The 14,325-nt window shown below is 38.0% G+C and overlaps 1 protein-coding gene across 12 annotated transcripts in view; it reads left to right on the forward strand.

Annotated features, from left to right (window-relative positions):
• Window positions 1–14,325, forward strand: part of EPB41L2 (erythrocyte membrane protein band 4.1 like 2) — a 164,433-nt gene that overhangs the window by 41,506 nt on the left and 108,602 nt on the right. For all 12 annotated transcript variants that reach the window (XR_013338066.1, XM_077775973.1, XM_077775965.1 and 9 more), the window contains exons 2-3: window positions 701–1,188; window positions 2,099–2,305. Coding sequence is in view for 11 of the 12 variants with exons in the window: in XM_077775973.1 (XP_077632099.1) it covers window positions 715–1,188; window positions 2,099–2,305 (681 nt within the window). In the remaining variant the exon portion in view is untranslated. The remainder of the gene's footprint in view (window positions 1–700; window positions 1,189–2,098; window positions 2,306–14,325) is intronic.

The following is a 14,325-nucleotide window of genomic DNA, read 5'->3' on the forward strand; positions in this document are numbered from 1 at the left end:
ATACTTGTAATTGCATCTACAAAGAAGACTGTGTTTGAGTTTGGGTGGGGTGGAGGGTTAGAATTTTGATCATAGTTTGAGTACTTTTCTTGGAAAACTAACTTTTGCACTGAAATAATGCTGGTGAATAATGGGATTTAATTTTGGAACAAAAATGAATACCTTTTTCCCCCTAGATCTAATTTTCTCACTATTAAGCACTCCATATTTAAAATTCATCTTTATGCTACCCAATATTTTGGTTTCGCTGTGTGGAATTGCAGTGAAATTTGTCTCCGTACTTGCTAACATATCAATAACATTTTTGTGTGATAGAATAAGGTATATCAAGTATAGAGGAAAGTGATTTTTCTTAAAAAAGAAAAAAGGGGGGGGATTTTGGGGGAGGTAAATTTTTTATGGCTAGATGAAACTTAATAAAAGTAATCACCTAGGCCCTTCATGATTTTAAGTCCTATCAGTACAGAATCAGTTAATTCTATTGAGATGCTACCTTTGGTTCTTTAATTCTGATGGAGATTGCTACTCTTAGAATTCTCTATTTTTCTCTTGTGCTTATGAACCTTTTTTCTTGACCTATTTTCTTCCTATTGTCTCTTTGCCATTTCCCTTCTCATTCTTCTGTACCCTGTTCCTTCCCTCCAAACTAAAACTGAGAGAGTTTATAAAATAATATTTTGTGGTTTTGTTTTGTTTACAGCATAAACTCTAACCATGACCACTGAAGTAGGCTCCACGTCTGAAGTGAAGAAAGAACCTGAACAGTTAGGAGCAGATGCAGATACAACCAAGGAGAAACCTAAAGAAGTAGCAGAAAATCAGCAGAATCAGTCCTCCGATCCAGAGGAAGAAAAAGGTTCCCAGTCATCTCCTGCAGCTGAAAGCCAAAGTAGTCCACACCGCCAGAAGAGAGAGAAGGATCCATCGGAGAGCAGGGGAATTTCTCGATTCATACCCCCATGGCTCAAGAAACAAAAGTCCTATACTTTAGTAGTGGCCAAAGATGGAGGAGATAAAAAAGAGGCTACCCAAGCTGTTGCCGAGGAGATTTTAGATAAAGAAGAATCTCTTCCTGAAGGAGAGAGGGAGGCCAAGGGTGATGCTGGGGAAACCGCTCAGAGAAAACAACAGGAAATTAAAGTTGATGTCAAGGAAGAGAAACCTTCAGTGAGCGGTCCTGCAGCACAGGTATGTTTGAGAAGTGATTAGGAATTAGTGCTTCATGTTCTCTGTTCTCTCTGTCTCTCTGTCACTCTTCTCTCTGTCTCTCTTTTTATGTATGTTTATTTTTGAGAGAGGGGGGAGAGCAAATCCCAAGCAGGCTCCACACTGAGTGCAGATCTCACTGTGGGGCAAACTCACAAAATAAGAGATCATGACCCAAGCTGAAGTTGGACATTTAACTGACTGAGCCACCCAGTGCCCTTGAGCTTGATGTTTAACCACATGACAAAAAGGATTTTTTTTTTTTTTAGTAGACTTCTTGTATTCAGATACTACTTTGGCTCACTGTTATCTGGAATATGGGTCTTGGAGTGGTCTGCTACAGCCTTCTTGGTACTTCTTTTTAAAAACTTTCCCAAATAATAAGGCCAAAAAAAAAAATTAACTGTATATGCAAACTATATAAAAAAAAAATTCATGTATCTTCCTGTTTGAAGGTTAAACAGATACTCAGAATCCAACCACCTCTCCTTTTTAAGTAATATGGATTGTTATATACCTCTTTGATTTGATGTATGGCAGTGTTCAGTGAGTAGGAAGGAATAGATTTGTATGTGTGAACATTTTGGTTGTCTAACGAAGCCTGTTATTTGAAATGATATTTTAAGTTTTAGTTGCCAGAATGCAGTTTCTTCTACTCACTTAATGCTGAAATTACCAAATTGGTGAAATGAGAAAATGGGGGAAGGGAGATTTGGGGGAAGGGAGATTTGGGGAAATAGCTTTTCTAGCAAAATTTTGAAGTCTTTTAACATTGTAGGTTGACAGTGTTTGTAACAAAATTACAATTCCTACTGAAGATTTTACTTCTAATACTTTGTCTTCTGGAAATTGGTTAACTTTAGTATGAACTTACATTTTTTTTCATCAATAGCCTGCTGAAGAAGTAAGTAAAGAAAGAGAAGAGAAGGCTAAGGAAATACAGGAAGACAAATCAGAAGAAGCAAAGCGGGAGACCAAGGAAGTGCAGACCAATGAGCTAAAATCAGAGAAGGCTGCTCAGAAAGCCACCAAGAAGACCAAAACTGTCCAGTGTAAAGTGACCCTCCTAGATGGCACCGAGTATAGCTGTGACCTGGAGGTGAGACAGGGTGCTGTTTGGATAACTGTTTTGATGTGTAGGATAAACACATATAGCCCTCACTTGTGGGCTGGCACAGTGTGTAGAGTTTTGGGTTCCTATAAGCTAGTTTGTCAGTTGTGCTTTAAAAAGCAAGAGGGGCGCCTGGGTGGCTCTGTCGGTTAAGTGTCCAACTTTGGCCCAAGTAATGATCTCGTGGTTTGGGAGTTCAAGCCACGCGTCGGGCTCTGTGCTGACATCTCGGATTCTGTGTCTCCCTCTCTCTGCCCCTCCCCTGCTCACACTGTCTCTCAAAAATAAATAAATGTTAAAAAAAAAAATTAAAAAATAAAAAACAAGAAAACATACGAGAGGGTCATTTCCATTACAAACAATATTTCCTGATCCTTAGTGGTGGAATCAGGGCTGGTCTGCTAGTTTGTACTGGTCATGTGTATTGGCTGGTGTGTGTTCTGAATGGGCATTGAGTAGTTTGACTGTTACCCTTGTCTATAAGGGTTTCACCTGAAGAGAACTAGTAGTACTAGGTTGATATTTCAGAGTCATGATAATTTCAGGACTTTACCCCTAAGTGTTTTTTATCCCGAGTCTGCTAATGACTGAAAATCGAGCTCATTTACTCAGTTTCGTTTAATTAAAACACTCATGATTTGTAAAGCATATAATTTATTAGCATGGAGGTGACCAAAACCCATATAATTAAAAAAATATTTTTTAATGTTTATTTATTTTTGGGGGAGAGAGAAACAGAGTATGAATGGGGGAGAGGCAGAGAGAGAGGGAAACAGAATTCGAAGCAGGCTTCAGTCTCAGAGCTGTCAGCACAGAGCCTGATGCGGGTCTTGAGCTCACGAACTGTAAGATCATGAACTGAGCTGAAGTCAGATGCTAAACCTACTGATCCACCCAGACACACCACCAATATAGTTTTTTAAAGCATCTAGTGCCTTATAATTTCGTCAGAGCTTATTGCTTGTCATAGCTAAGTTACTTTATTTACAACAATGTGTGCTAATAGCTGATATCCACTGAACAACTGTGTCAAGTGCTTCGAATGGACTATTATTTCACATAACACTTGCAAGACTGTATATGAGGTAGGTATTATTATGGGTGTTGGCACTGTGACAGTGGGGATTGTAAGGCTGGGAGAGTTTCAGTAATTTGCTCAGAGTTTCATGCCAATTATTAGTAGGTGAGCCAGAATTCCAGATCTAGCAGTTTGACTCTGGACGTCATGAACCTGACCACTGAACTACCTTGTTTTATTTGTTACATGTGGGATCTATTTTATTCCTTTAAAATATGGTCTCTAAATAGTAGTCTTTGGTCTTCTCACCTATTAAATATTAAAATTATTTCTTCCTAATTCTTCACATTCTTTTTATTTTATTATTNGGACGCTTAACCGACTAAGCCACCCAGGCGCCCCCACATTCTTTTTAAAAACAGAAGTTATATTTTAACTGTAATGAAAACATTCAGCTTGATGAAATTGACCTATCTAGTTGAACAGAATTTTATTATATATTTAAACCTGTATTAGAATAAAAGGTATGGAGGGTGCTGAGATGAATGATTCATGGTCCTTTATTTTATCTGTTGTACTTACATTCGTTTATGTATTTCATTTATTTCAAGAACAGGAGTGGCAAAGGAGAATTAAAAATCCTTGAAGCTTTGAGAGAGAGCTGGGAAGGGCAGAAGGAGACTGATAACTATGTGTCTCAGGGAACAGTAAAGAAAATAATAGAATGATGGTGTGAACTTGACTCAGTTACATTTGACCATATGTCCCTGGTTTTTCCTGCCTATCCTAGAAGCTAGGGAGTTGAAAATTTGAGAACCAACTTGATGGCAACTTGTTATGTGACCTTGAGCCATTTATTCAATCACTCTGGGCCAGATCAAGGTCCAGAAACTGACTTCACCTCTGGAATATAAGATTGCTTAGATAATTCAGAAGGTCCTGGCTATCTCTGAAGTTCTTTCTATCACCAAACCTCAGGATTTACCAGTGTGCTTTATGGTTTAAATCGATTTCTGTTCTCTATCTTTTAAAGTCCTGATATATGTAAAAACTACAAAAATCTAGAAAAAAATGGACAGTTGTATATTCCCCATAAAAATTTTACTCAGATGTTCCCATTTTGCCATGTGTTTCAGATTTATTTACTTATTTATATATGTATTTATTTAATTTATTTTAGGAACCAAAATCTTGCTCAAGTCTCGTTCCCATCTCTTGCTCAGTACATCTTTTTACCATGTACAAATCTACTTTGTTCTTTTTAACTGCTGTGTAGTTTCCTTTGAGTGACTAAACCAGTCTATCCACTCCTGGACTGAGGCTCCTTTTCTTTATGTAGTGTATCGGCCATTGCTCCAGTGATCCTAATCATACACCTTGCCCTGTTTCCTCGTGCGAGAGTTTCTTTAGGGTAGATGTAGTGGAATTGCTCCCTTGGTTGATTGCATTTTTGCTTCCTCTGTTTTCCCAGATCCTGCCAAAGTGATCTCCAAAGCAGTTGTGCTAGTTTAAATTCTAGCCAGTGGGGCGCCTTGGTGGCTTAGTCAGTTAAGTGTCTAACTTTGGCTCAGGTCATGATCTCGTGGGCCATGAGTTCGAGCCCCACGGCAGGCTCTGAGCTGAAAGCGGAGCCTGGAGCCTACTTAGGGTTCTGTGTCTCCCCCTCTCTCTGCCCCTCCTCTGCTGGCACTCTCTCTCTCAAAAAATAAGTAAATGTTAAAAAAAAAAAAAAAAAAATTCCAGCCAGTAAGCCCTGAATTGAATTTTTCCACATTGTCTCTACTTGTTAGTGCTGATTTGGCATTCATGAGTATTTTTCAGTCTAGGGTTTTTGCATATAATATCTTTAATTTCCTTTTATCTGCTTTGTGAGATTTTGTTAACTAAGTAATATAACAGCCTCATAAGCTTGCTTCCCTTTTAATATTCTCTGGAAAAGTTTGGATAAATTAGGGGTTATCTGTTCTTAGGAGATCTGGTAGAATTTGCCTTTAAAACTGTCTTGGCCTGGTGAAAAGAGTAGGGTTGGAGAGTGGGTTTGGGTGGGTTTTGTTTTTATTTTTTTTTTAAATCATTGCTTCGATTTCCTTATACTTAACAGCCTGTTTCTGTTTTTCCTTAAGTTATAGTAATTCATATTTTCAGAGGAAACTGTCCATTTCATCTAATTTGACAAATCTATTGGCATGAAGTTTTTCATCGTATTCTCATCTTGTGCAGTTTTCATTTCTACTGTTACTTGCTTTTCTCCCCCCTTATTATACATCCTATAGAGTTAACCATTTTAATTCTTTTTCAAAGAAACAACTTGGTTTTGTTGTTTCTGTTTTCTTTTTTATAACATTTTCCCCCTCTCTCTTGATTTTTCTTTTGTGATTACCCTGTTTTTCTTCTAATTTCTTGAGTGGAATATCAAGTAAATATATGCTTTCCTAGCTCTAGGTTTCCCTTCAAGTATCTCTTGTTGAGTGCACAAATTTTGAGTATGGGGCTTTTCATTGCCATTCAGTTCTTAATATTTCTGCATCTTGTTAAATGGGTCATTTTTGACCACTGAAGTTTTTATAAGTGTTTTTAAATTTCTAAAGCAGGTGCGTGTTTTCCGTATATATGTCCATGTCTTGTGGGATCTGTTATATTTGTTAAGACTTATTTTGCAAGCTAATCTATAGTATGTTTTTGTAATAGTTCTTTTTGAGTTTGGAAAAGTATATTCTGTCCTTGTTAGCATAGGTGTTCAGATCTGTCGTTTGGATCAGCCTTTTTTTACATTTTTAAAAAATTTTTAATGTTTATTTTTGAGAGACAACGTGTGAGGAGAGAGGGGCAGAGAGTGAGAGACACAGAATCTGAAGCAGGCTCTAGGCTCTGAGCTGTCAGCACAGAGCCTTACAGGGGGCTTGAACTCACAAACTGCGAGATCATGACCTGAGCCGAAGTTAGACACTTAACTGGCTGAGGCACCTAGGCGTCCCTGGATCAGTCTTACTAAGTTATGTGGCTCATGTTGTTTATGTCTCTGTTCATTGTTTAACTGCTTTATTTATCAACTAATATGAGAGGTGTGTTGAGATCTCTCCCTGTTAATTGTTGATTTGATAATTTCTCTTCATAAAGTTTATGCTTTATAAAATTTAAGGCTAGATTATTAGATGGCAACCTGTGCAAAATTGTGTATTCTTGGCATCTTTTTCCCCTTTTTACCATCATATAGTACCTTAACATTTATTTTGACATTAATTTTACTGTACTGCCTTTATTTTGGTTAGGATTTGCGAATTTGCCTGGACTTTCTGACTATCTTTTCCCATTTCTTTGTTTTTAAACATTGTGTCCTTTTTTTTTTTTTTTTTTTTTTTAANGAGAATTCTGTCTTTTAACTGTTGAGTTTATGCTAGCTATTTTGTATGATATATGTAGCCTTGTCCTGTCATCTAATTTTGGGCTGTCTGGTTTTTTTCTTTGTTTATTGTTTCTCTTTTAGGAATGACATGATATTTAAATGTTTTATAGACACACTTGACTTAACAAAGTCTAATCTTAATCACTGTGCCTACCCCTTTTTTCCCATCTGTTTAGCACTCATTTGTTGTCAGATCTCATTATGGAATGGTACAAAATAACATTCTTATCTGTGTACGGCCATTCTCTCTTCTAGGACTCTGCTACTCATGGGGAACGAAGTTGTCCAGTTGCTTGAAGCAGAGTTGAGAAAAGAATGCAGAGTTAATGCACCAAAGTTTGCAGTTAACCAAAGTTAAATTCACCTCGAGTTAAATTGGTTGCAAAAGCACAGGAGTCTTTATTTTTATGACTGTATTAATGTACAGATAGATTGACTTTTCAGTTAATAAACGATTACTTCATATATCATTCAAAATGAACTTTTGAGGACAAGAGATAAATTTGAAATAAACGTGTAGCATATATGTGTTGAGTAAACTTTTTCTCCTTTCAGGTACAAAGCAAAACGAAATCAGGAGACTTTAGTGATATGATGCCATAGCAGATTTTCTGTACCCACAGTTCACTAGCATCCTGTCTAGGCAGTGACTTTATATTTGACCACAGGCCATAACTCATCATCATAATAGCTCTTATCATAATGCAAATGTTATAGGTTGTTATTACCTATCTTGGCTAATTCTCTTTTATTTGGTTGTTCTTCCCATTTTGGTTCTCTGGTGCTTGCTCAGTGTCATTAGTATGGGTCTGATACTCATCAGATCTGCTGTTACTTCCTCTTTGGGAGCAGAGCCCAGAGGGCAGCTGTCACATGATTTGAGTGCTCTCATGTTTCCCATTCCAGTATTGACCTTCAACAGATTGGATGATGTGCTGACGCTGCTTATCTGTAGTTCTGTAGCTTTAGACCGGAAATTGGTGTCTAAGGACTACTTGGGGAAGTGTGTTGTGGGAAACCGTAGCTATTCATGTACTTGTGAGCACTCGAGGAAGATAAATACAATGTGGGAGATAAATACTTTCACTTTATTTAGTTTGGGAGATGAGATTTGTTTCCATCTGTTGACTGTCATTAAAGATGATGTCTGTCATGGCTCTTTAGATGCCTCTTATTATTGTTTCTTTTTGTTTTGGATGTCCATGTGTCTAATTTTCAACTAGAACTTTAGATTGTAGCATTCCCACTGGAGAGGGCCTGATTGTCTTCACCTTAGGGCTCCTACAACAGTAGAGGGAAGCATGGCCTTTTCAGGGGCCTGGAAGAGTTGGGACGACCTAGCTTTTAGAGACCTTACAGAGTTAGATGGGGTTCTAGAAGGCATTCAAATGCCAGGATGAGAAGATTAAAACTCATCTGTAGAGCAAAATGAGCTGGAAGAGGTTGTAAAGTCATTGGGACACAGGACCTAGCAAGGTCAAGAATACTATTTAGGTTTCAGAACATAGTAGGTAGCTGTGTGGCTGCAGTTAATTTAGGGGGAACTTTTTATTCACCACATTTTTAAAGATGCACATCAGTGGTCTTTATAGAAATGATTTCATCCGTTCAATTAGAGCACTGGGAAAGGTTTCCTGTTTGTGCCCGTCAGTACCTTTAGTCCAAAAAAGCTCCCCTTTTGAGTCATTTCATACAGCTAACTGTTACTGTATTACATGAGTAATTTTTCTTAAGAAAGATAATTCTTGGGGATATTATTGTTAGTTTGGTGTCTGTCCTAACATGATCTATTTCTCACATTGCTTCCTTAAAATAGAAAGATCTCCATGTGCCCCTCTCTGTCCCTGTATTCCTTGTTCTGTTCATTTTATGGCCTCCTGTTTCCACATTGTTTTTTCCTGTGTGCCATCTGGAACCATTCTTTCTTGAACCCCAGGAATTAAATGAAGAAGATGCCCAGGGAACCAAGGCAGCCCCGTTTTCCAAAACTAATTATTGTCTTTGGAGTCTGCATTCTTTTGAAAGGAAAGAATATATGTTGTTAATAAGTGGATACAAATGCCTCACACATACTGTTTGTGAGCATGAATGTTGGATGAGAGGGCATTTTTAGAGAACGATTATAGTTAACTGAAAAAAATAATATGGAAGTGGCTTGACTTTAATTAATGTTATTTTTGGCTTATGTAACAATAGGCTTATTGCTAAACCATGCATTAATTTTGACCCAAGGCCTCGTCTGTCTGTGTGCATTTGTCCTAAATCTTTGTGTGAAGTATTTTTTCATTGTGTTTAGTGAATATTATACTTTACATCTTATAGTAATTGATAATTAATCTAAAATTTTATTATCAGTTGGTAATTGATAATAAAAAACTTTGAGGATTATGTTTTTTAATGAAAAACTATAATTTCTGTTCTTTGCTATGTCTGTTTTTATCATGTTGGGATATTTGATGGCATGTGACAAGCTCCTTTGGTACCAGAATTTGAATGGAAAGAATTTTAGGGAATCTCCCAGACTCTACATACTTGTTCCAGAGACTTAGCTATGGGACTTGCGTGATGCGATAATTGCCACTTGTCATTTATACTCAGTGTGGTAAAGCTCTTTTTTCTACAAATAAAATACAGTAAGTTTTGGTTGAAGCCGTGGATATAAAGTCAGGAGACCCAGGTTTCCTTTCCTTTTGACTCTGGTTGTCTTGGGGCAGTCACTTCTTCTTTTTTTCCTTCTATTCTCAGATTGCAAAGTAAGAATAAAAATACTTGCTTCCTCTGTTTCTCTGATTGAGCTAGTTTTACTAAAGCTGATAAGTCTGTATATATATATATTTTTAAGTCTGAAAATAAATGTGAGAGTCCCTGCAAGACTTTGGGAGCAAGAGTGAATGTGTGTTCTGAGCTAGAGTTGCTCACATTTTCCTCTGGCCTCTGAAAGTTGTTCCCACGTGTTGATTTAGTCTGAGAATTGAGGCCATTGTTTCTGCCCACACACAAATGCCAGTACCATTTTTTCCCTAGTGCTATGAATAAGGCGATCAGATTGTAGGCTCTTTTCGTCAGTGTTCTGATGATAAAAAGTCTTTATCGGAAAGTAGACTGTGTCAAGGTCATCTTGTCTTGTGTAGAGTACTGGTCTCAGAAGTCCAATTTGATTATTATTGCTTCTGAGTGTGTTTTATTTAGTTACTTCATTGCTTATTCTGCTTTCACTCTCCAAGGTGGTTCTTTCAGACCTCTAGCACTGACCCTTAACTAGGTTTATTAGTTTGGTTTTTTTAAATATTTATTTTTGGGGGAGGAGGGCGTAAAAGCAGGGGGTGAGGTGGCAAGAGAATCCCAAGCAGGCTTCATATGGTCAGCGTGGAGCCCGATGTGGGGCTCCATCCCAAGAACCATGATATCATGCATAACCTGAGTCAAAATCAAGAGCTGGATGCTCAACCCACTGAGCCACCCAGGGTGCCCTATTAGTTAAATAGTTTTAACCATCTGCATACTTTCGGAGGATCTAGAAGTTGTGGCCCTTTATACACTCTCATTAAAGTGTTAGATTTAAATATGGATTAGGAGCTTGGAGCTGATTATTTTTCATTTCTTTTTAATGTTTGTTTATATTTGAGAGAGAGAAAGAGGCAGTCAGAGAGAGAGGGAGACACAGAATCTGAAGCAGGCTCCAGGCTCTGAGCTGTCAGCACAGAGCCCGACATGATCTCTATAGCTATTGGATTTGATCTCTATTGATCTCTATAGCTACTGGATTTTTGAAGTTTTCCTTGGCCAGCCTAATTGTTCTTCTGTTCAGCCACATCCTAAACTATCTTTCTTTCCTTCAAGTTTCTGATCAGACCATCTCTGCATTTTGATTTTCTCCCTAGCCCCACCACCCCTCCCCATTGTTTAACATCCAACTCACATTCAGCTTCTAGAATGTTTTCTTTCTTCCTCTGAACTTGTTTGCACCGTTAATTTGGCAATTAATCATGCACTCTGCCTCCTGAAAGAGTTGCTTGTATTGTGTTGAAAAACTGCTAAACTCTTGTATTGTTGTTTGATTTTTCTCATATTTTTTCTTCACCTGGATTGTTAGTTCCTGAGAAAAAGGACTTTCTTCTCTCTCCCCATAGGGCCTTACCACAGGACTTTGTACTCTATTCATAGAAAATAATTGTTGGTTTATTTTTCTCTACTTTCTTATATATGTGTAAACTTTTCTTCCTTTCTTAGCTAAATGATTGAAGTTGCTTATTTCTGTCCCTAATTCTCTCCACCCTCTCCATTTAGAAAAGAAAGATTTGGGTGCATGTGTAAATATGTGTATTTTTCCCACCCCTCACTGCTACTTCTGTCTACCACCGCCCTGCTTTTTAAATACTTAGAAACATCAGGTTAACTTCTTGTAGAAACACTTCAAGGGCTTACATGAATGAAAACAATGAAATTCCTACAAAAGGCTGTGAAACTGCTTGGCGAGAGCCGTGTAGAGGTGGGTAAGATGTGGTCCTGGCTCTTTAGGAGCTCAGAGCCCTGTAGGGGAATGTGATTCCCGGAGCCTAAGAGTCTTTCACTTAAATGGGAGCCGCCATGGGAGGTTGCTTGGTGGCTGAGTGTAGGCTGGGCTTGGAGAGAATATAATTAATACCTTATTCCCTGCCTCTTTTCAATAGTATACCTCCTGAGCACATTAAAACATGATATGGTTTTCATTTGTAGGCAGTCAAGAATGCTACCACATGCTTTATCCTTTCTGTGTTCCCTCACTTTTGGTTTCAAAATCTGGGGCTTGGCCTTGCGTCAGTGGTATTTTGAAAGCATTAAAAGTGACACTTGAAAGTACCTTCTCACTGTGAGTAATCATCTTGGCGTAATTTTGAAGGCAACATCCATCTCTTCCTGGCCCTTTCTCACACATATTGCCAGGCAAGTTCGCTCCTTGATAATCTACCACTTAATACCATTTAATAAGTTTTCACTCTAACCTGAGGGTAGTGGTAGAACAGGCACCAGGTCTTTGAATGCTTTTCTGTTTTGAGTGAAAATTATATGAAGGTTAAGATTAGAGATGGTGAGAAGCTCATTTTCAGAATAAGATTTCTATCTTAAAATCGGTTCAGATACATTTTTCTCATGCACCAGAATGTATATTGGCATGAAAATTTTTAACTCCTTGACCGAATTCATCAAATGAAGGTATACAGTCTTATTTCTCTCAGCCAATAAAAACCGAAAAATATCTTTTGTTAAACACACAATTCAGAATACCTCTGTTTTTGTTACTGTCTTATTTTTAGTCACCTCTCTCTCCTGAGGAAATTAAAGACAATGTAAGTGATAGTTTTATTTCTCAACTATAGAAATTTTGCTAAATATTTTCCTCCCTGATTCTGTCTCCCTTTTCCCTTCCCCCGCAAGACTGGAGATGTGTGCAGGAGCCTGCAAGGGCCTGGGATTTGAGAATCCTGCCTTTCCCTTGCCTCAGCCTGTTCTTTCACAAATGTTGGGGCCATTCGTTCTATCCTGTCCCTCCCCCAGTGGGATTCATAACTCTGCGGCCCAGTAAAAACATAGACAGAATTTATCATTAATATTTACAGTAGTGTAATATAGTATGCTAACATTTGGGTCTTAAAAGAGATTGAATACAATAGACCATAATAAAATCTGATGTGCAGAATGCCCTGGACTAACCCAGAAAATAGTTGCTTCAAGGTGGCTAGAGGATGCAGGACCTGCCAGATTGCTGTTTTCATAGTCTGGTTCATTATGTTCTGCAGCGGTCACACATGGGCTCTGATAGAAAAGTCATGAGGAAAAGGTGCCTGGGCAGCTCAGTTCGTTAAGTGTCTGACTTCGGCTCAGGTCATGCTCTCATGGTTTGTGAGTTCGAGCCCTGCCTCAGGCTGTGTGCTGACAGCTCAGAGCCTGGAGCCTGCTTTGGATTCTGTGTCTCCCTCTCCTTCTGCCCCTCTCCCGTTTGTGCGCTCTCTCGCTCTCAAAAATAAGTAAACATTAAAAAAAAAAAGCTGTAAGGAATATTACTTTTAACTTTTTTTCTTTTTTTAACTCTTAGAGCACCTCCAGACAAAAGCCCCATTCTGCCTGTTAACTGCATCTCATACCTGTGTTTCATGTGTGGAATACACCATTTTAACCTGTCTGAGTCTGATTTTGCATCCCCTGGTTATTTACGTAGAGAGGAAAATTAATCTGGGTCTTAGGATGTTATATTTCTTGATCTCTCTTCATATTTCTGTCAGCGGCGGTTTAAAGTGAATCAAGAGCGCTGTGCTAAGCTGTTCTTCTGTAGCACAGAAAGCCTGTCTGAATCAAATGTCAAAATTCATTCTAAGCAAATACTTTGCAGAGAATGTGCTAGCCTACAGAAGTTGATGGTTCTGGGTTTTGAAATAAGTCTTAATGGAAATGGTACTTAGCAACATTCAAATGAAGATACTTTAAAAAAATTTGGTTGGCTCATCTGGCTAGAAGTCTGATACCAGCCTCTCTCTAACCATTTTAGTCACTTTTAAAGAGATTATACTTTTTCATAGATTTATGCCAAGTTCTGCTATTCACAGTGAATAATAGAAAAAGTTAAACAAAAGGAAGTTATATTTTCATTTCTTAGGAATTATTTAGTTAAAATTTTTTTTTTAATTTTATTTTTGAGAGAGTATATGAATGTTGTACTCTCAAGTAGGGGAGGGGCAGAGAGAGGGAGAGAGAGAATCCCAAGCAGGCTTTGCACCATCAGCATAGAGCCCTGTGCGGGGCTTGATTCCACCAACTGTGGGATCATGATCTGAATCAAAATCAAGAGTCAGACGCTTAACCAACTGAGTCACCCAGGTGTCCCTCTTAGGAATTATTTTAATGACTGGGTTGCTCATGTCCCTTGGTGATGGTATGTAATTTTTGAGAAAAATAGGAATTAAAAAAAAAATATTTGCATAGTATTTTACAATCCTGGTTTAAAACTGTTTTCATTTAAATATATCTTGCGTGTTCAGAAATAATTTTTATCCTCAATACTGATTTGGTTCCTACTCTTGCTGGGAAGATAAAAAGAAAAATATCTTATTATTCCTCTAGAGCTGCTTATAAACTTTACTTTCAGGGATAAACTTCACATACAAAGCAAGAGTAGGATTGAATGTCATTGATAAACTACCGTTCATGGGTTAGAGAACATGGAAGTACCACGTTCTCACGGGATGGAATTGGCAGCTCTTCACTGGGAGAAAGGAGCGCTTGCATTTAAGTGTTTAGGAAAACTCAGCAACACCTGGCCCATTACATTTTCTATTTAAAAATAGTTAGATAGTAATATTCAAGCAGAAATAAGGGGTTATGAGAAAAGATTTTAATGCCTCCTTCCTCTTTGGTCAAGGATAGCATGGGAACCATTGTTAGAAGCAAGTCAGTATTGCTAGGTTTGACCAAGGCTTTTCTTGACTTGGCCTTAATTTCCCCCCCCCNATCACTGGGTTTGCTTCTGCTAAACATCATGGTAGAGGTGGGCTCCCATCTATAGGAGAGGTTGTGAAGAAAACATAAAATATAAATCCATGGACTCTTTCTCTC

The sequence above is a fragment of the Crocuta crocuta genome, unplaced genomic scaffold (genome assembly GCF_008692635.1).
Source record: "Crocuta crocuta isolate KB4526 unplaced genomic scaffold, BGI_CrCroc_1.0 scaffold25, whole genome shotgun sequence".
Lineage (NCBI taxonomy): Eukaryota > Metazoa > Chordata > Mammalia > Carnivora > Hyaenidae > Crocuta > Crocuta crocuta.